The following is a 21,623-nucleotide window of genomic DNA, read 5'->3' on the forward strand; positions in this document are numbered from 1 at the left end:
TTCTCCTCATTCTACTCTCTTCACTCTCCACCAATTCATAAAGATTTCCTCTGAAATTATTCATTTCATGATTTCTTATATTATAGCAATATTTTACTCTATTCACAAATCATAATTTGTTCAATCATTCTTCAATAGATGAGACCCCCTTAGGTCCTAGTTTTGAGGCTACCACAAAGAGCTGCTAAAATGTTCTTATATTTACAGGCACTTTTTTTTAATCTCTTTTGAGATTATCCTAGACTTTGCAAAATTTACAGCATTCTACCTTGAGGTAGTGAAATTCCAGAGATCAGAGTCATCTTTGTAACTGTATTACTTTAAAAAAAGAATCAGTAGATTATATAATTTACATTTTCCATCAGACAATTGACATTCTCCATGAGAAACAAAATATGTTTAGTTTTTTCAGGGTTCCATATCAAGAAGCTACTCATTGGGAGTGGGCCTTTCAGTGTTTCCTTTTTGAAAACTAGCTTCAGATAGCTCTTGAGGTTGTGACATGCCGCAGAGTTAGCTGACTTTGCCTATCGTGGTAAAAACAGACAGATGGGGTTATGCAGACATGGCTTTTCTTGGTGACCCTGTTTACACTTTTGGAGCAGCTGTCTGATTAGCAGCTGTGTAATTGAACTCTATGCAGCAGGATGGGCTACACTTTGATTTACCAATTTATTTCTGTAGAATTTACTCCAGGGCAAAGTAGCCTTTGGATCAGTTAACATTTATCAAAAGTCTGCTTTGAGAGAGTAATAAAGGAAGTCACTGTAAAATATAAAGCACTATTATTATTTCTGTTATTGTTGACATTCTAATACTGCAAATTGTGTCATATCTTGTTGCCATTTTCTTTTATTATTGTTGTGTAGACATGATTTTTGTTGTTATAGGGAGCAAGGAAATTTCTTCTACCAATGCAGATATATAATCTGTCTACTAATGTTACCAGGGCACTGAGAGATTAAGTGATTTACCCAGGCTCTAGCTCTCCTTGACTAAGACCAGTGCTCTATCATAACTATATTGTGCTATTTTGTCACTAATGACTATAAGTAGATGAATTTCTTGCTCTTGGGGATTTTCAGAATCAATGTAGAAGAAAAGATTTATGGAAAAAAGCCCATTATTACATCTCATAAAACACATGTTACCATACACACAGATGGGATGGATGGTGAGAACTGGGTATCATAGTCCTTCTCCCCAATTTTCTCATGTAGGGCAGTGACAGGGCAGGTAGCAACACCTGGAATAGCCCCTGTGGATCTGTGGTGCTACAGTCCTGCTGCAACTTAAAATGCTAGACCTAGATGAAGTTGAGGATTCCTCCCTGATGTACATGAATTATTTTAGTCCTTTGATGCCAACATCCACTTTATCCATGATAAACCAATACAAGTTTGAAGATGAGACACATTTGAAGGATCTTTTCCTTACAAGTTGATGATCTCCAAAACCATATTACTACAATTGAAACTTTCATCACCTACACAGTTACAACTAAGACATCTGGGGATGAATTTAATTCTAGTGAATTTGAAGATTGAGGACATTATCAAGATTTTCTTTGGTTAAAGGGAAAACTTGAAAAAGTACATCTCATCCTCATTATTCCTCCTTTGCCAGAAAAATTCATAAGGAAATGATGGAATGGTTTAATGATGACTTCATTGAGACTCAAGGAAAGGCACTGCATAAATTCTTCAATTGAATTGCTGATCACTCAACTTTAACTTTTAATGAAGACTTCAAAGTTTTTTTTTACTGCACAAGCTGGAAACTCTCTTCTCACAAGAGACAAGGTCATGGATTGCTTAACATGATGGGGCAGACAGTGAGAAATGTAGCACCCTCAGTGAGAGCAGTTAAAAAACTGCCCAGATAAGTTCATTGAAATGAATGATTACGTGGGAACATTTAGTCAGGAGATAAACTTAATAGACAAAATATCTGAGAGAATTCACAGGAAAGAAAAGGAGTATTTTGAAGAAATGAAGGAATATGGACCAATCTACACCTGGTGGTATATCAGAAAATGATCTGGTTGACTCCCTGAAAGATGTGGCCAGCTGAATTTATAAGTGTTATAAAGCCACTGAAAGATGAATATTTGATCTTTGAGAGACACTGCTTCCAACTGTATATGAATATGTTCTTTATAGTGAAATATTAATGGGAGTTATGAAAAGAAGAGACAAAATTCAAGTAGAGCAGGATTCCAGAGTTGAAGCTTTGACCCGCAAAATTGCTGAAAAGGTGTTGCTTACAGAAGAAATTGGAGAATTAGAAGGTAAGGCAGAATGTGCTAATAATGCTCTGAAAGTGGCATGGAAAACATGCAAAATGATATCAAGTTAGCATTTGCAGATACAGTTAAGAAAGATATCAGGCACAGAGCCAAGATGGTGGAGTAGAAAGATGAATATGCACTAGTTCTTCCCCCACAGCCCATAAAATGCCTGTAAAGAAAGGCTCTCAACAAATTCTAGAGCAGCAGAAGTCACAGAAAAACAAAGTGGAGGAGATTTCCAGCCCAGTGTGACCTGAAAGGCCAATGGGAAAGGTCTGTTGCCCCAGATGCAGAGTGGAGCCCAGCCCAGCCTCAGCCATGCAGCACCATACAGGGAGGAGGACCCAAGCTGGCCTCAGGGGAGGAATCCCCAGCTGCAGTAGTGGCAGTTTGCAGATCCCTCAACCCACAGGTGCCAAAGGTCCGTGAGAGAGTTTTTTTCAGCTGGCCAAGAATGGAGCAGGGTCTTCCCACAGCACCAGCCTCAGGCATAGCAACGGAGGTCATATTGGACAACGGCAGCTCCCACAGCAGCCCACATCCATTGTTGGATGGTAAAACCCCTGGGGGAACTGAGCAGCTGATCTTTACCTCAGCCCTGACTGGTGGCCCTGCCTCCACCTAATGCTCCTGGGGGAATTGAGCAGATTACCTGAATCTCAGCCCCCAATGCGGCTTGCTGGAATTGCAGGTCAGGTAGCTATGGAGAGGAAACTCTATTAATCACAGATTCTGGGCACAAAAGTTTCTTGTTGCTCCCAGACCAGTGTACACACTTGATTGTGCCACCATGGAGGAACTCAGATCTTACAGATCCCAAGAGTATACCCTACTCTTGACAAAGGACCAAAAAGTCAAGTAACTGGTTGGGAAAATTTCCAAAAGAGAGGAAAAAAATAAGATTATTTTTTCTTGGTGAACAGATATCTTCTCCTCCTTTTTGGATGAGGAAGAGCAATGCTTACCATCAGGGAAAGACTAAAAGGCAAGGCTTCTATATCCCAAACATCCAAAATAAATATTCAGTGGTCTCACACCATGGAAAAGCTCAAAAAGGATTTTGAAAATCAAGTTAGAGAGGTGGAGGAAAAATTAGGAAGAGAAATGAGAGAGATGCAAGAAAATCATGAAAAGCGAGTCAAGAACTTGCCAAAGGAGACCCAAAAAATGCTGAAGAAAATAACACCATTAAAAATAGGCTAACTCAAGTGACAAAAGAGGTTCAAAAAGCCAATGAGGAGAAGAATGCTTTAAAAACCAGAATTAGCCAAATGGAAAAGGAGGTTCAAAAGCTCACTGAAGAAAATAGTTCACTCAAAATTAGAATGGAACAGATGGAGGCTAATGACTTTTTGAGAAACCAAGAAATTATAAAACAAAACCAAAAGAATGAAAAAATGGAAGATAATGTGAAATATCTCATTGGAAAAACAACTGACCTGGAACATAAATCCAGAAGAGACAATTTAAAAATTATGGGACTACCTGAAAGCCATGACCAGAAAAAGAACCTATACATCATCTTTCGTAAAATTATCAAGGAAAACTGCCCTGATATCCTAGAACCAGAGGGCAACATAAATGTTGAAAGAATCTACCAATCACCTCCTGCAAGAGATTCTAAAAGAGAAACTCCTAGGAACACTGTAGCCAAATTCCAGAGTTACCAGGTCAAGGAGATTGATCTGGTATTGCAAGCAGTTAGAAAGAATTAATTCAAGTATTGTGAAAATACAATTAGGATAACAAAAGACCTAGCAGCTTCTACATTAAGGGATCAAAGGGCTTGGAATATGATATTCCAGAAGCAAAACTCAGCAAAACTGAGTATAATACTTCAGGGGAATAAATGGTCATTCAATGAAATAGAGGACTTTTAAGCATTCTTGGGGAAAAGACCAGGGCTGAAAGGAAATTTGTCTTTCAAACACAAGAATCAAGAGAAGCATGAAAAGGTAAACAGGAAAGAGAAATCATAAGGGACTTACTAAAGTTGAACTGTTTACATTCCTACATGGAAATACAATATTTGTAACTCTTGAAACTTTTTTCAGTATCTGGGTAGTTGGTGGGATTACATAAACACACACACGCACACACACATACATACACACATAAACACACACACATACACACACACACAGAGAGAGAGAGAGACAGAGAGCACAGAGTGAGTTGAATAGGAAGGGATCATATTTAAAAAAAATGAAATTAAGGGGTGAGAGAGGAATATATTGGGAGGAGAAAGAGAGAAATGTAATGGGGCAAATTATCTTTCATAAAAGAGGCAAGAAAAAGACTTTTCAATGGAGGGGAGAAAGGGGGAGGTGAGAGGGAAAACGTGAAGCTTACTCTCATCACGTTTGACTCAAGGAAGGAATAAAATGCACACTCATTTTGGGTATGAAAACCTATCTTGCAATACGGGAAAGTGGGGAAGAAGGGGATAAGCAGAGTGGGGGGGATGATGAAAGGGAGGGCAATGGGAGGAGAGAGCAATTAGAAGTCAACACTCTTGGGGAGGGACAAGGTCAAAAGAGAGAATAGAAGAAATGGGGGGCAGGATAGGATAGAGGGAAACATAGTTAGTCTTCCACAACATGACTGTTATGGAAATCATTTGCAAAACTATATATATATAGCCTATTGCCTTCTCAGTGGGGATGGGTGGGGAGGGAGGAAGAAAGAGGAATTGGAATTCAAAGTTTTAGAACAACTGTTGAGTATTGTTCTTGGATACAAGTGAGAAACAAGAAATACAGATAATAGTGTATAGAAATTTATCTTGCCCTACAGGACAAAAGAGAAAATGGGGATGGGGAAGGGAGGGATGTTAGAAGGGAGGGCAGATTGGTGGCAGGGATAATTAGAATGCTTGGCATTTTGGCATGGGGGAGGGCAGAGATGGGGAGAAAATTTGGAACTCAAAATTTTGTGGAAATGAATGTTGAAAACAAATAAATTTTTTAAAAATAAATAAAACTAACAAAAGAAAGAAAAAATATATCACCTGCTATGAATAGTGTCCACCTTCATCTGGAAGAACCATCTGAAGATAAGCCTTGAGCATACCTAAGGACTTTTTGCCTAACCTTTGGTGATATAGTGCCAACCAACCAAAGATTTTTATGGAGTAGGCTATGTTTAATACTGTCTTGTATTAATTGTGTGCTGTGATAAGTCATCCAGAGCAGCATGGCACAATGAAAATGGTGCTAAACTTGGAACTACATATGGGACCTGACTGAATTTCTTCAGCTGTGCTACTTAATACCTACATACCTTTGGTCAAGTCACCTATTTTCTCTGGGCCTCAGATTCCTTGACTTCAAAGCAAAGGATTTGAACAAAAAATCTTCCAATTGTTCCTTCTAGTTGTAAATGCAGAATCCCATAATAAATATACACTGGTTATTTTATAAGCTCTTTACTGAGATAAACCAAAAATGAAATACAAGTGTAACATATATTTCAACCAGTCTCTGGATTCTCTAGATTGCTTCATTTTCAGTTTGAGCTAGGTGACTGTTGAGGTCCTTCCAACTCAAACTGCACGGTAATGTGATTCTGGTTCTCCATGTCAAAGGAACAGACACACTGGGTCCAATTGACAGATAGAAAATTGAATGGTTTTATTGTGTGTGTTTGTCTGTCATCACAGTGAATGATCAGAATCCCTTGGATAGCTTCATGAGACACAAGGGATCCACAGACCACAAATTTAGGAACACAGGGCCATATCACATTCCTTCCATTTTTGAAATTCTATGATTCAAAGTAACCTAGTAGTCACTTTGCTAGCTTTCCTTTCAGAGAAAAAAAAGCCCCAAATACCATTCTGTGATCTGTAGATACGGGAAGCACACTTTGGGACCAAAAGAATTTATCATTTGTTCTTCTCTGTGGTGTCCATATTACATGAGACCAGTGACTTTACACTAGTGCTTCTGGTAGTTGTTAATATTGTCAAAACCAGGGTTGAGAGATGGAACTGAAAGCTCTTCTAAAATCTGTTTAGTCGATCTTCGACTGACATAGTGATACTGGCTGGGAAGAAGAGAAAATTAAGTAGAACATGATTACCATATTTTTTTTTCCCTCTGTGTAGCTAGAACATAAAACACTAGGCCCACCATTTGAAATCACTAGTAAGGAAATTTCTGCATTGAAGGCCACAAACCTCAATTATCCTGTAATTCCTGGAGGTCTTTAAGCAAAGGCCATATGACTATTTTTTGGAGATGTTGAAGAGGGAATTCTTCAAGTATGCATTGGACTCAATGGACTTGGAAGTCCCTTCCAACTCTGAAATTTTTGTAATTCCATGAAGCTGCATGACCTAACTCTTATTCTCTTCTTTGCAGGGATGGGAAAACAGATTTGTAGTACTATATGAATGTCAAACTTGATAGATATTTTAGTTAGTTTTCTCAAACTGTTTTGTTATCAAAGATGGCTTTCTGAGAAAGGGGACTGAGTAGGCTATACAGGGAAATGCAGGTTATATAAAAACAAAAAAAATTAAAATTTGAAAAAAGAAAACATATCAGTTTCCTGATAACCTGTTTGGAAACACCTAATGGGTATCGAGTAAGGTCTCCTTTAACTATAAAATGAAATTTTGGATGAAATGATCTTTAAAATCCATGTCATCCTCAAAGGTCTAAATCAAAACTTTCTCAAGTCATCCTTATGTATTACTAGTTTCCTCCTACTTCTCCTTCTGCATTGTCCCTCCTTCCTCATTCCCTTGTCCTCAATAATACTTTGACTATCATTTAAGACCACATTTCCTAGGATAAAACTTAATGACTGACAAGAAGGTAAAAGGAACATAGAGAAGGAATGATAGAGGAAAAAATGGAGAGAGAAAGGAGGTAATGATTAGAAGTTAGATGCTACATGGTCTAGGAGATCATGGTCTAGGAGATCAGATCTCAGTCAACTAGGAAACCCTTTGGAGGTGGACACATGAGGTAGTAGGGACCTGCGGTATATGAATATGACTCATAATGATCAACATTGTTAAATTAAATTAGGCAGATTTCCAAAACAACAGAATCATTTGTACAACATTTTAAGGTTTACAAAGTGCTATGATATGGTATCTCACTTGGTCCTCAAAAGCCATAACATTCCATTCCAGCTTTACATCATAAAATACCAACAAGTTTCAGAACCTAAGGTTACTTTCAGTTATGATCACAAGATCCTAGGGGCAGCTAGGTGGTGCAATGGATAGAGCACCAGTGTAGAAGTCAGGAGGACCTGAGTTCAAATCTCATCTCAGACACGTGACACTCACTAGCTGTGTGACCTTGGGCAAGTCACTTAACCCCAATTGCCTCATCCTGGGTCATCTCCAGTCATTCTGATGAATATCTGGTCACTGGATTTAGATGGCTGTGGAGGAGAGATGAGGCTGGTGACCTGCACAGCCCTCCTTCACTCAAAACAAAGTCAAGTGCAAGTCATGTCATCATTTCTCTGATGGCATGGTCCTCTTTGGCAACGAAAGATGAACACACACAAAATTCTACATAGAAAGTACTTTGCAAACCTTGATTTCATTTGATAGTTAAAGGGGACCTGACGCTATGCCCAGTAGTCTTCCCTGTTATTATTATCCTATGTCCAAAAGTAATCACCCTCATAAAGAGGGCATTCTGATTCATAACAGTAGAGGCAGAGACTGGTCTCCCACTAGGACAGCCATTTATATATGGGTTTGTAACTGCATTCAGTCTGTCATAACTTGACCTATCATGGGAACACACAGCCATTCCAGGTGTGATTTATTTTAAAAGCAATGTTCTTGGGAATAAGAAACTGGCCTTTTTCCCACTCAAGTATTATTTTTCTTGACATGTTCTGTAGCTGTGAGAAGTTCCTGGCAGTAACACTGCAGAATTGAACAAGGTCAGATCCTAGAAAACAAATCAGAAAAAAAAATCTATTCCCAGGAATAATGCCATTTTGATTGTCAGGATTTATAAGTGGAGATTGCTTTAACTTTCAGGTTTTTAAAAATTTTATTATAGTTATTTTTATTTAATTAACAAGCTGCCAATGAAGATTGGCAATGTTTTTGTATCTATGTAATTAGTGTGAATTAATTAATTTTCTTTTTATATAAGATCTTTTGAAATAACTAGAATATTCTCCCCTCATATCTAGCTGAAAGCCATGATGGATTACAAGCACAAGAACATTTTATTAAGGCATACACGGAAATACTAATGAAATTTGTTAAAGCAATAAGAGAGGGAGTACAATGGTTAGGCAACTCTTTCAGAAAAAAAGAATGTAGGCATTCAAGGAGAAGTACTATTATTTTTTTCCATTTTCTTTTACAGATCAACATCTTAATAGTCTTTTTAATATAATTTTATTTTCAGTTTTCAACATTCCCTTTCACAAAATTTTGAATTTCAAATTTTCTCCCCATCTCCCCCTACCCCCACCCCAAGCATGTATTCTGATTGGTCTTTCCTGTAATCTGCCCTCCCTTCTATCAGCCTCCCCCACATTCCCTTCCCTTCTATTTTCCTGTAGGATAAGAAAGATTTCCATACTCCATTGCGTATATATCTTATTTCCTAGTTGCATGTAAAAACAACCTCTAACATTCATTTTTAAAGCTTTGAGTTTGACATTTTCTCTCTTCTCTCCTCCCCAACCTCTAACAACCTCTAACATTCATTTTTAAAGCTTTGAGTTCCACATTTTCTCTCTTCCCGCCTCCCTACCCACCCTCATTGAGAAAGCAAGCAATTTGATAAAGGTTATACATGTGTGGTTATGCAAAACAGTTCCACAACTACCATACTGTGGAAGACTCACTATATTTGCCTCTATCCTGTCCCATCCTTCCTTTATTCACTTCTCTCCTTTGACCTGTCCCTCTACCAAAGAGTCTGATTACCCCTTCCTCCAATCTACCTTCCCTTCATTATCCCCCCTCTGTTATCCCCTTCCCTCCTGCTTTCCTGTAAGGTAGGATAAACTTCCATACTCAGTTGAGTATGTATGTTATTCCTTCCTGAAGCCAAATCACATGACAGGAAGGCTCAGTTATTCCCTCTAGCCTTCCCCTTCTTCCCCTCTATTGTAAAAATTTTTTCTTGATGCTTTTATGTGGGATGTTTTATTATGTTCTACCTCTCCCTTTCTCTTTCTACTAGCACATTCCTTTCTATTATTAATTTTCTCTTTTAGATACCATCCCTTTATATTCAGGTCACCCTGTGCCTTCTGTCTCTCTGTCTCTGTCTCTGTCTCTCTATATGTATGTATGTATAATACACGCACACACACACGCACACACACACACACACACACACACATACACACATTCCCTTCAACTGTCCTAATACTGACAAAGGTCTAACGAGTTAAAATGTCATCTTACCATGTAGGAATGTAAACAGTTCAACTTTAATAAGTCCCTTATGGTTTCTTTTTCTTCTTACCTTTTCATGTTTCTTTTGATTCTTGTATTTGAAAGTCAAATTTTCTATTCAGTTCTGGTCTTTTCAATATGAGTACTTGGAAGTCCTCTATTTCATTTAAATTCCATTTTTTCCTCTGAAGTATTATACTCAGTTTTGCTAAGTAGGTGATTCTTGGTTTTAATCCTATCTTCTTTGAGCTCTGGAATATCATATTCCAAGCCCTCTGATCCCTTAATGTAGAAGCTGCTAAGTCCTGTGTTATCCTGATCATGTTTTCACAACACTTGAATTGTTTCTTTCTGACTGCTTGTAATATTTTCTCCTTGACCTGGGAACTCTGGAATTATGCTACAATATTCCTATGAATTTTCCTTTGGGGATCTCTTTCAGGAGATGATCTGTGGATTCTTTCCATTTCTATTTTACCCTTTGGTTCTAGAATATCAGGGAAGTTTTCCTTGATAATTCCTTGAAAGATGATGTCTAGGCTCTTTTTTTATCATGGCTTTTAGGTAGTCCAATAATTTTTAAATTATCTCTCCTGGATCCATTTTCCAGGTCAGTTATTTTTCCGATGAGATACTTCACATTGACTTCTATTTTTTTCATTCTTTTGGTTTTGTTTTATCATTTCTTGATTTCTCTAAAAGTAATTAGCTTCCATTTACTCCATTCTAATCTTTAAGGAATTATTTTCTTCAGAGAACTTTGGGACCTCTTTTTCTATTTGGTCTATTCTGCTTTTATGGCATTCTTCTCCTCTTTGGTTTTTGGACCTCTTTTGTCCTTTGGATTATACTAATTTTAAAGCTGTTATTTTCTTTAGCATTTGTGGGGGAGGGGTTCCTTTAGCAAGCTGTTGACTCCTTTTTCATGATTTTCTTGCATCACTCTCATTTCTCTTTCCAATTTTTCCTCCACTTCTCTTACTTGATATTCAAAATCCTTTTTAGCTCTTCCATGACCTAGGACCAATTCATATTTTTCTTGGAGGGTTTGGATGCAGGATCTTTGGCTTTGTTGTCTTTTTTTGGCTGTATGTTTTGATCTTCCTTGTCACCAATGATGTAAGAAAATACCTCTTCACTGGGAAAGTATAATCTGTTTCTTTTTCTCCCATTTGCTTATTTTCCCAGCCAATCAATTGACTTTTGAGCTTTGTTAAGTGGAGGGCTCCAGAAGCAGCCTCCACTTCAGCAGTGGCTGCATCTGCCCTTGGACTGGGGCAGGGGCTGGGGCTGGGACTGTGGCCCCTCTCAGTCAGGTGAGAGACCCTTCCCACTGACCTTTGAAGCTGTCTTTAGATTTATGGGTTGGGAAGTCTGGAATCCACAGCAGCTGCTAGTGATTCAGTCCCCTAAGTCCTGCTCATGCTGTCTGTACTGGAGTGGCACATGCTGAACTGTGCTCCACTCCCAGTCTTGTGTGATAGGTCTTTCCTGTCGACTTTCCAGATTGTCTTGGACTAGAAATTTGCTTCAGCCTGTCATTTTGTAGCTTCTGATGCTCTAGAATTTGTTTAGAGTCATTTTTTGCAGGTTTTTTAATGGGTTTGAGGGGAGAGCTGGAACAAGTCCCTGCTTTTACTCTGCCACCTTGGCTCCACTCTAGCATCTTAATAGTCTTAAAGAATTGTCTGTGGCATTGAGGGGTTAAGTGACTTGCCCATAGTCTGTGTGTGTCAGAGGCAGGGCTTGAGTCCAGGTCTTTCTTTGTTTTTGGTAAGCTGTCTATGGACCACAGCTTGCTGCCTCAGCCTCAGTTTGATTGGATAGAGAAACTGGTTATGAAATTTGGAAAGTTCCTTGACCAAAAATCCCTTTACCATCTATGAATGTGGAAATGTAGCTTAATAGACCCAGAACATCAGAAAAGAGGATCTTTCCCATGCTGCCCTTCTCAAGAAAAGTGCATACTCAAAAGTCTTCTTAGAAAAATGATCATAGGCAAATATCTTATTCCTAAAGTCCATAGGGAAGGTAAAAATAATATAAATTGGATGGGTGATATACGTGAGGGAAGTAACTAAAAGGGAAAATCCCCTTTACAGATCTTTTCCTCCTAGTTATTCTGGCAGTTCAAACTCTCCACTATTCCTTGTTGTTGCTTTGTCAATTAGCTGCGTCCAAATTTTCCATGATCTGATTTGGGGATTTTCTTGGCAAAGATACTGGAACTGTTTATCATTTCCTTCTCTAAGTCATTGGACAGATGAGAAAACTGAGGCAAACAGTGTTAAGTGACTTTCCTAGGGTCACCCACTCAGTAAGTGTCTGAGACTAGATTTGAACTCAGGTCCTCCTGACTCCAGGGCTTTCACTCTATCTACTGCACCACCTTGCTGCCCCTTATTTATTACTCCACTACCCATTTTGTTCCCTCAGGCTTCTCTATTCCTGAGAAAAAGTTTCTAATCAATGGTGATTGTATATTGGTTTATCCTATAATCCCTTCAGAAGTGAGGCATAACTTTCAGGAGTGAGGAAGTGATAGTTTCATAGGGGTGTGTGCGTTCTAATACAATATTATATCATAAATCCCTATCAGCACTCTCTCCCTCTCCATAAATGATCAGGTCACAGGATTATAGATTTGTCATAGTTGATAGCAACTAGGCTGTCTGACATAGCTTTTAGAAACAAGCATTTACTAAGGAGATATAGTACATCTCCCCACTACTAAGCCTGGGACATACTTTCCCCACAAATACACATATCATCCTGGGAGAAAGTGGCTCAAGTGCTTTTAAAATATTATCTCATTTTATCCTAAGAACAACCCTGGAAGCCAGGGGTAACTGTCATTCCTATTTACAGATGAGAAAACTGACGTACTTAGAGGTGACTTACCCACACATTTAGTCATTGCCTGAAGCTGAATTTGAATACAAATCTTCTTGAATCTGTGACCAGCACTATATCCATTGCAATAGTAATCTGTCTCTGAGCACATTTGACAAAGGGGTGACTCATCATGCCTTTTGCCAATACTTTTTTCTCCCTTCTTGGGCTCTTCATAAAGTTCCCTTTCAATAGGATGTAGCATTCTGCTGAGCTCCTGGTAGAGTCCTTAATAAGCTTTTCTTCTGAGTGTCTAGTTTGTCATCAACACCTGATGCAAAACCTTTCACTCAAGGACACTCAATCAGAAGTCCAAAATCATTCAATCTCTTGAAGTTCACAAGGTCAATTTTGGGCCAAAGGGATCTGAAGGAGAGAAAGGCTTTCTCCTCCTGCAACCCCACTGTAGTCCCACCCCAAATACTCTCTGATTAGAATTGTTTCCACCACTAAGACTGACTAATTTGTTACCTTATAAAAAACCCACAGGTTTGAGGAATTGCCTGAGTCTCTTCAGCCAATCTTAATACGCTTTCTGTATGAGGTCATTCTGTTTCATCAAATGGTTTTCACTGATGCTCAATTAATTAAAGACTTTTCATACCTTATTTAATGCCTGGTCAATGTATTCATTACACATGTTCTCATCTGATTAAAGTAGTTCTTTTCAGTGAGTTGGAGCGATTGATTGGTTTATTCATTCAACCTACCCCCATGCTTTCAACTATGAAAATCTATGATTTTATGAATCTTTAATAATAAGCTAGTTCCAAATCGTACATATCTCATAGTGTAAGTGGAAAAAAGCATTGAATCTGAGATCAGAAGACTGGGATTTGAGTTCTTATTCTGCCATTTACTTTTCATGTAGCTTTAAGTCACTTAGCCTTTCTGTGCCTTAGCACTCTCTTCTGTATAATGGGAGTGATAATTAAAATACTTGCATTGTTTATCTCTCAGTTTTGTTGTGAGAATTGAATGAGATCATTTGTGTTAGGTGCTTTGTAACCAGAATGAACTAAAAATAACATGAGTTGATATTGGTGGTGGTAGTAGTAATAATAACAGCACAGGAGAAATGTTGCTATTCTAGGAATTTGTCAAAGGTGTACAACAGAGATGTGAAAAAAATAGATAACTCATATAACAGTACTTACAGAATGCCAGAAAAAGGGTTTGAATACAAATTGTTATTTTTCCCTGCTATTGACTAGTGATTTTGATGGTTTACTTTTGATAACCTAGAATACATCCAAATTCCACACAGATGTTGGTGAAATTTCCTTTTTTATGATGATAGTATGATAGTAAAGTTTTATGCTTTGCCATCCTAATTTAGCAGAATAGTAAGAAATATTAAAGAATGTTGAAGCAATATGTTTTTTTCTCTGAAGTTCTTGATAAAACTTACTGGTCCAAGAAGATTTTCTCCTTGAGTCTAAAGTTGTAAAATCAGCTCTGTTATTATGTCTCCTTTTCCTAGAATGACTACAAAAGATTGTCAATGCAGTGCAAAGATTTTGTTGTCGGACTTCTTGATCTTTGCAGAAATACAGAAGAAGTGGAGGCCATTCTGAATGGGGATGTTGAAGTGAACCCTAATAATGGAGACCATGGGCGTCCGAGCCTTAGTCGTTTAAAACTTGCTATTAAATATGAAGTCAAAAAAGTAAGCTCAGGCATATAGCCCAGTTTTCTTTTTCTTTTTTCTTGTACTTTTACTGATGCTGAACAGAGGTGATGCATTGATCGCTTAAACATTATATCCTCCAAAAAACAAAAACAAAACCCACAATTCCATGCCACTATGTCTAACATGTAGAATTCTCTTTATCCCCAATACTTAAATGGACAGCATTTAATCAATGGGGAAAGTCAATGAGAGGCAGCATGTTACAATGCTTGGAATGCTGTACTTGGAATCAGGAGAGATATGGGTTGAAATCCTGTCTCTGACAGTAACTTTGAGATCACAGACAAGTCATTTAAACTCTCTGATCATTAATTTTTGGTCTGAAAACAAGGATGTATATACCAGCACCTATCATACAGGATCATTGTAAGGCTCGAATGAGCTAAGGTTTTAAAGTCTTCTGTAAATCTTAAAATTTACAAATATCCTTAGACCCACTCTCCCTCTTCTCAGTAGTGGTACCACTGCAAAAACCCACCTGAGCCTAATGATTCCTGGGCCTTTCTGTCTGTACTGCAGCTGAATCTCATAGGTATGTTCTCCCTCTTATTTAGAGTGACAGCAGGGATTTAGGTACCGATTTAGGTGTTTTCATCTGATTAAGGTAGTTATTTTAAGTGAGTTGGGGTGATTGATTGGTTCATTCATTCAACCTACCCCAAACCCGTTCAACCTAGAAATATCTGTGACTTTATGAATTTCTAAAATATGACAGCTTTCCTTCAGTTGCTTTCTAAATTTTACGTATCTCATAGTGTAAGTGGGAAAAAACATTGAATTTAGGATTAGAAGATTGGGATTTACTATCCATGTAGTTTTAAGTCACTTAGTCTTTTTGTACCTTAGCCCTTTCCTCTATTAAATGAGAGTATTAATTAAAATGCTTGCATATAGCAAATACTTAATGACACTTCATTAATTTAACATTCAAAGTGCTTTATAAATAGGTGACCTCAGTTGTGATGGAAGGAATAGAATGGAGCAGACAGATTGTCCCAGTCAATTATACTTGCTTAAGCAGATGATAAACACTATGGTTTCTCTGCTGCTGAAAGACTTCAGGTACTTTAAGTATCTTCTAAGTTTAGCTCCCTAAATCAAATTTCCAGTTATCCTGTCCTAGGTGTTTCCCTAATTAGGATTTGAATTGGGATTAAAGTTAGATGATAATAAACATTTTGCTTTATTTCTAGTCTAGTCTAATTTGGAATCCTAATTTAGGATGAATACCTTTGGATCATCTCCTGTAATGTCGTTCTTAATGAGTCACTCCTCTTTCTTCCTTTACCTCCTTCTGCTTCCCTTCCCTTCTTGCCTGGGGAGAGTCTCAGCCAACACCAGGCAAGGGTACAGTTTCTCTTTTATACTGGTCTACTATAGGAGATAAAACACATGCTGAAAACACTTCCTAGTTGGTTTTATATTCATTAGCTGAATGTTTTTCATCTTCCATTTGTACCCTGATAAAATGTTCCTCCTAGAAGGCTCAAAATGATATGTTTAAATAAAAAAATAGGATATGTTAATTTTCCATTAATTGTTTCCTTTCATTTGACCTCTGTTCCAGTTTGTAGCCCATCCAAACTGCCAGCAACAGCTTCTCTCCATCTGGTATGAGAATCTCTCAGGTTTAAGACAGCAGACAATTGCTATCAAGTTTCTAGTGGTCCTCGCTGTGGCAGTCGGCTTGCCCTTTCTGGCCTTGATTTACTGGTTCGCTCCATGCAGCAAGGTGAGTTGGTAAAAAGCATCTCAGTTTGGAGAAAAACCTATTCCATTGGACTGGACAAAATCAGTTGAAAAGTAGGAAATCTAATTAAACATTAGGTTGAAATGAGGGGCTGTTACAGATAGCTGATAGGATATTGTTAAGGTACGTTCTCTCACTTTTAAAATTTACCTTACTTGTTGATGTTGACCCTTTGAGAAACTGAGGATAGAATCTGTCTCCTTAACCAAGCTATTTTGTCCCAGTAAAGCATACAAGTTTCATGTTTATATTGTCTTGAAATTATTCTAACTGGCTATTTTTTTTGGCAGGGGGGAGAGAAATATAAATATTATATTATTGAAATAAGTTGCAGAATTAACCAGATTTACCAGTAACTGTAACTATGTCAGGTCAACTATAACTTTCTTCACCTTCACGGTGTCCTTTTCCTCATTTGGAAACGCCTTCATTTTCTTCCAAAATGTTACCTCTAACTTTTAAAAACCAGTCTTGTCTCTTTGTTATTCTCTTTCTCTCGTTGAATACTTAATAGAAACAATCTGTTACCCTCCTAACAAAATTTATTGCCCTGTTCACTCTAATTATTTTCTTAAAAAATAATTTCTTTTCATTACATCTATATGGCAGTGTTTGGTGATAAGAATATGAGTATCAATAAATCCTGTTAACTTGTGAGTGAGCATATACTATTATCCATCTTGCTATATAATGCACATACATCATATACTTGAACACATTAATGACCTTTGCATCAATGTGGGGACTCCTTGAACTGACACACCACTATTTCTCTGTTCTTTAGTATTAGGTTGTGAAAAGTGGCAGCCTGCTGCTAAGGACTTTCTGGACTTAGGTGGTTGTTGGATTGTAGATATTCAGTTCATCCTCAGGCCCTTATCTGCAGATTTTCCAGCTTGCTTGATTTTCCTAGATCTTGCCTTGTAATGGCAAAGTCTTCATTTGAGTAAGACTTTGACTGTGTGTGTGTGTGTGTGTGTGTGTGTGTGTGTGTGTATTTGGGGAATGGAGGACAGACCTATGTTTTCAGGGATGTAAGAAATTTCCGATGAAAAATTTCTTCCACCAATGTAGATTAGTCTTCTCTGCAACTTATATGTATATTTGTGATAATAAATATGCTTATATTTATATAAATATACATGCTATATTTGTATACATATATTTATAGTGGTATCAAACTCAAATAGAAACAAGGCCACTGAACCATAATAAGGAAACTTACAGATTGCATGTTGACTTCGAAAACCACATATTAATATTATCTGTGTTCTATCATGTTTTTATTTGTATTGTTAAAAATGTCCCAATTAAATTTTAATCTGGTTCAGGAAGTATACAGGAATGTGGTAGTTTTAGTCCACGTTTGATATATTATTTTCATATAGGCTATTTGTGCTACATATGCTCTATGTATGTGTATATTATATACATGTGTAGACATGAGTAATATCTAAAAAGAGATATGCCCTCTCTGATCTTCCCCAGTTTATTAAATCCACTATTCATATTAACTTATTTCACTTGATCAACTCCCTTCCTTTCTCTACAGTAATGGGTTGTGATGTTTATGTTCTATAATATATATGTGGCCAAAAATACCCAGATGAAGACCTAGAATTTAGATCCTAGATTTAAGTTATCCAAGACCACTGCGAGAAAATCAGAAAAGCAAGAACATCTTTTTAAAGGTATAGTTCTCAATTATTTGTGATAAGGAGTAAGTACATAGACCAATAATATTTCTAGGTATTTCAAGGACTTCATTTCAGCTAACTTTTTCTCCCACCATGCCTTTTACCTGAACCACTAACAGGTGGCAAAACTGCATGTGTCATTGATCTCATTAAGTGGAATTAAAAAAACATATTATACATAGTATATATATATATATATGTATATACCCATACATACGTATTATATATATGTATATAATATGTATATATAATTCTTTTCAATTGAGTGTTTTACAACATACACACAAACCTGGGCATCTGCATCTGCCTCATGTATCAAAAGAGGAGGTTGAACTGAGTGACCTCTTCCAGCTCTAACTTACTATGACATCTGTAATTCTACTGCCAAATGAAATAGAAGAGGGCAAATGACCATGCCTGCTCTGCCATCAAAGCATTAAGCTTCCATGTCAACTTTCTGAGAGAATAAAAATTTCCAATAAGAATCATTGTTAAGGTCTTGCCACAAACAAGAATATTTTACTTTTGTACTTTTTGGTGCTCTGTGAAGATGATAGGAGCTCTCATTTTGGTCTCAAGCATGATTATTTTGGGGAAAGTTGATTACAATCTCAGGAAAATATCTTCATCATCTAGGGGCCTGATATCATGTGTGAGAATGAAATAAGCGAAATCATCCAAATAAATCAAATAATCATCAATCAATATTGCATTTTGATCTAGCATAGGCTAATATCTGTTTGTTTATGTTCATGTCTACTTCCTTAAGTCTTCAACAAGTTCCTTTTTTGGATAAAGTTACTATTAAGGAATTTATTTTGAAATCAATAGTAACTGTAATAAGGTTTGCATTAAAAGAATAAAATCTTCAAGTGTTGAATAAAGAAAATAATAAATATGTAAGGAAAGAATTTACAGAAAAATAACCTTTTGTGTTTCTGTGTTGAATTTAATAACTATATACATGAATTTTGGAAATACTATTGTACATAGATGTAACATCTTCACTTTGTTCTTACTTGTGCTCTGTCTTGGTATGTGTTCTGTGATATGCTACAGATGGGAAGGATAATGCGTGGACCATTCATGAAGTTTGTAGCACATGCTGCCTCTTTCACCATTTTCCTGGGACTCCTAGTCATGAACGCAGCTGACAGATTTGAAGGCCCCAAACTCCGCCCTAATGAAACTAACATGGAAAATGGAAAACAGCTGTTCAGGATGAAAACATCCTGCTTCTCATGGATGGAGATGCTCATTATATCTTGGGTAATAGGTAAAGTATAATTTTCCATTATAATTTAGTTTTGCAACCCTAGCAGTTGGACTGAATGACACTGATTCCTTCAGACTAAACTCATACAAATGTATGCCACATGAAGGGAATGCTTTGATTTCTTTTGTGTCTTTAAGGCTCTGTTGTTTTGTGTTCATTACTGACTTCATATTCTCCTCACATGCGTTGTTTTTCATATATTTAAAGAATGTACAAAAAGAGAATTCAATGGGAAATTATGAGCCAAATTCTGCTGATCCTAGTTGCGCAAAGCTGCCATTCACATTCAGAAGAGTCATGACTGTAATTCCAGAGCAATGTGACATCTCCTATAGGCTCATTAACATATGCTAGGATTGATTATTCAACCAGATAATGAAATAAAAGTATTTGGGCTATATGAGAATTAAGAAATGCATCTTTGAGCTCACATAGGAGTTTTAAATTTTAAAGTTGGTGGCACAGTGGATAGAGAATTAGGTCTAAAATCTAGAAGACCTGAGTTCAAATATGGTCTCCAGCATCTACTAGTTGTGTGACCCTAAGCAAGTCACTAAAACCTCTGTTTGTCTCAGTTTCTTCAGCTGTAAAATGGATATAATAATAGCAACTACCTCCCAGGGTTGTTGTGGGGATCAAACAAGATAATATTATACTTCAAGGATATTTGAATAGCTAACAGAAGCATCAAACACTTGAGCTTTCTTGACCACATTAAGCATGTGGTGATGTCATATAGGACAGAAATGAAGAAGACCAGATGGCTTAAACAGGAAATCTCTCACGTGGTTCAGGGAATAATCTAGGTGACTTCGTGAAGTTATCATGATTTTGCACAAATCTTTTATTGATTTAATAGATATTCTTCTTACACTATAGGTATATGTATTATTTTTAATTTTTATGTTTTTTCCAACTGACATTATTTTTATTTTTGTGCAGTTGCTCTTTCCAAAGCAAGTCATTATAGGAGAAGAATGATCTAATCACAGAGATAGAAGGTACCCTAGTGATCATGTGGCCCAACCCCTTTATTTTATAGCTAAGGAAACAGAAAGTTTATGTTTTACTGAGGTCAACATTAGCATTAGCTATAGAAAGAAATATGATTTATATCTAGGACAGAAAAAATTAATCAAAATATGGCCATTTTTGTACTTTTCTTGAGTAATGTTTTCAGTGGTTTATAGGCATATTCTTTTATGTGTGAATATTTTGTTCACCAGTGTAGCTCACAACCTTTCCATTGTCTTCAGAACGATCATCCATTTATTTTTAAAGATAAATTTTGTATTTCTTCTTGATCTTCCTCCAACCCCCTGAAAACTGTTCTTTACAATAAAAAGTGAGGAAAAAAAGCAAAAAGTTACACAAAAGTAAAGTTTATGTCAAAAAATGTCTGATGTTATATGCAGTATCTTACATCTGTTATATACTTCTTCAACATAGCAGGAGTGATTTTCTTTTCTTTTGAGGCCAAGCTTAGTCGTTCTAATTTTGTAGATTTCAGTTTCAATTGTTTTGTTTTGTTATTCCTGTTCATATCATTGTAATCCTTGTATATATTGTTTTCCTGGTTTTGTTTATTTTACTTTGTATCAGTTCATATGTGAATTAATGCTTCTCTGTATTCATCATGTTCTTTGTTTCTTACAGCACAGTAATATTCTATCACACTCATATACCCACATTTTAAAATAAATCTTTTCTATGAACATAAAATAAAATGTATTTTATAAATAAGTCTTTTTTAACAATATATCTTCCTTCAAAGGCATATTCATCAGGCAGATGGCATTAGTCTGGTTATTTAATATTTCATAGAGTTTTCATTAAAAATTCAAATAAAGTTTATAGTTTTATCTTTTTCACCCTCACAGAGCTATCCCATTATAAATAATACCTTATCCTTAAATTAGATATGATAGTGGAATTTGAACTACACAGCAGTTTGCTACACTGGGTGTTTCTGGTCAATGAATATTTATTTAGTCTTTTTATTTGTGGAGGAATAAAAAGATTTTACTAAGAAAATATCAGTTCACTGACCTTTGTATTTGACTTCAGAGAAAGTTTCCTTAAATCATTTAAAAAAGTGGTATATAGGAAGCACTGTTAACTGAGTATTTACTACCAATATTTTTCTACCATAGGTCAGTAAGCCTCTAGGATCAGTTGCTGAAACCAGTATTTCTTTTACTCATTAATGTTCATTCATTCTTACAAAAGTACTGTTATTTCTCCCTGCAGGAATAGTGAAAGGTTGCTCATCTAGAATTGTATAGGTTCCATTTCTATAAAGGTCAATAGGTAATAGGCTGATATAAAACTCCAAATATTTCCACTAAATTCTGGAGAGAAAAAGGCACTTATTTTCTCACATTTACTTGCTGATCCGATAAAGAGGCACTCTTTTTTTGGCACCAATGTCAATCTCTTTGCCTTCCATTTTCATTCCACCCCTTCTCAATTTCTACAACAGACTGTTCCCATTGTAAAGGTGAGGTCAAAATCATCTAACTCACCTAGTCCTGATAAATTTATTATGTAAGAATATAACTTTGTTGTTCCCTAAGTCCCTTGTCCTTTCCCTAGGTGTAAACAAGGCCTTCACACCTCCACA

At 36.7% G+C, this 21,623-nt stretch overlaps 1 protein-coding gene and 1 pseudogene across 1 annotated transcript in view; both read left to right on the forward strand.

Moving 5' to 3' along the window:
- TRPC6 (transient receptor potential cation channel subfamily C member 6) overlaps positions 1–21,623 on the forward strand; it is a 182,761-nt gene that overhangs the window by 115,244 nt on the left and 45,894 nt on the right. Inside the window, exons 3-5 of the mRNA XM_072611288.1 lie at positions 14,068–14,253; positions 15,845–16,009; positions 18,784–19,000. Coding sequence (XP_072467389.1) covers positions 14,068–14,253; positions 15,845–16,009; positions 18,784–19,000 — 568 coding nt within the window. The remainder of the gene's footprint in view (positions 1–14,067; positions 14,254–15,844; positions 16,010–18,783; positions 19,001–21,623) is intronic.
- LOC140508950 (sorting nexin-7 pseudogene) lies at positions 449–2,915 on the forward strand (annotated as a pseudogene).

The sequence above is a fragment of the Notamacropus eugenii genome, chromosome 5 (genome assembly GCF_028372415.1).
Source record: "Notamacropus eugenii isolate mMacEug1 chromosome 5, mMacEug1.pri_v2, whole genome shotgun sequence".
NCBI classification, from domain to species: Eukaryota; Metazoa; Chordata; class Mammalia; order Diprotodontia; family Macropodidae; genus Notamacropus; species Notamacropus eugenii.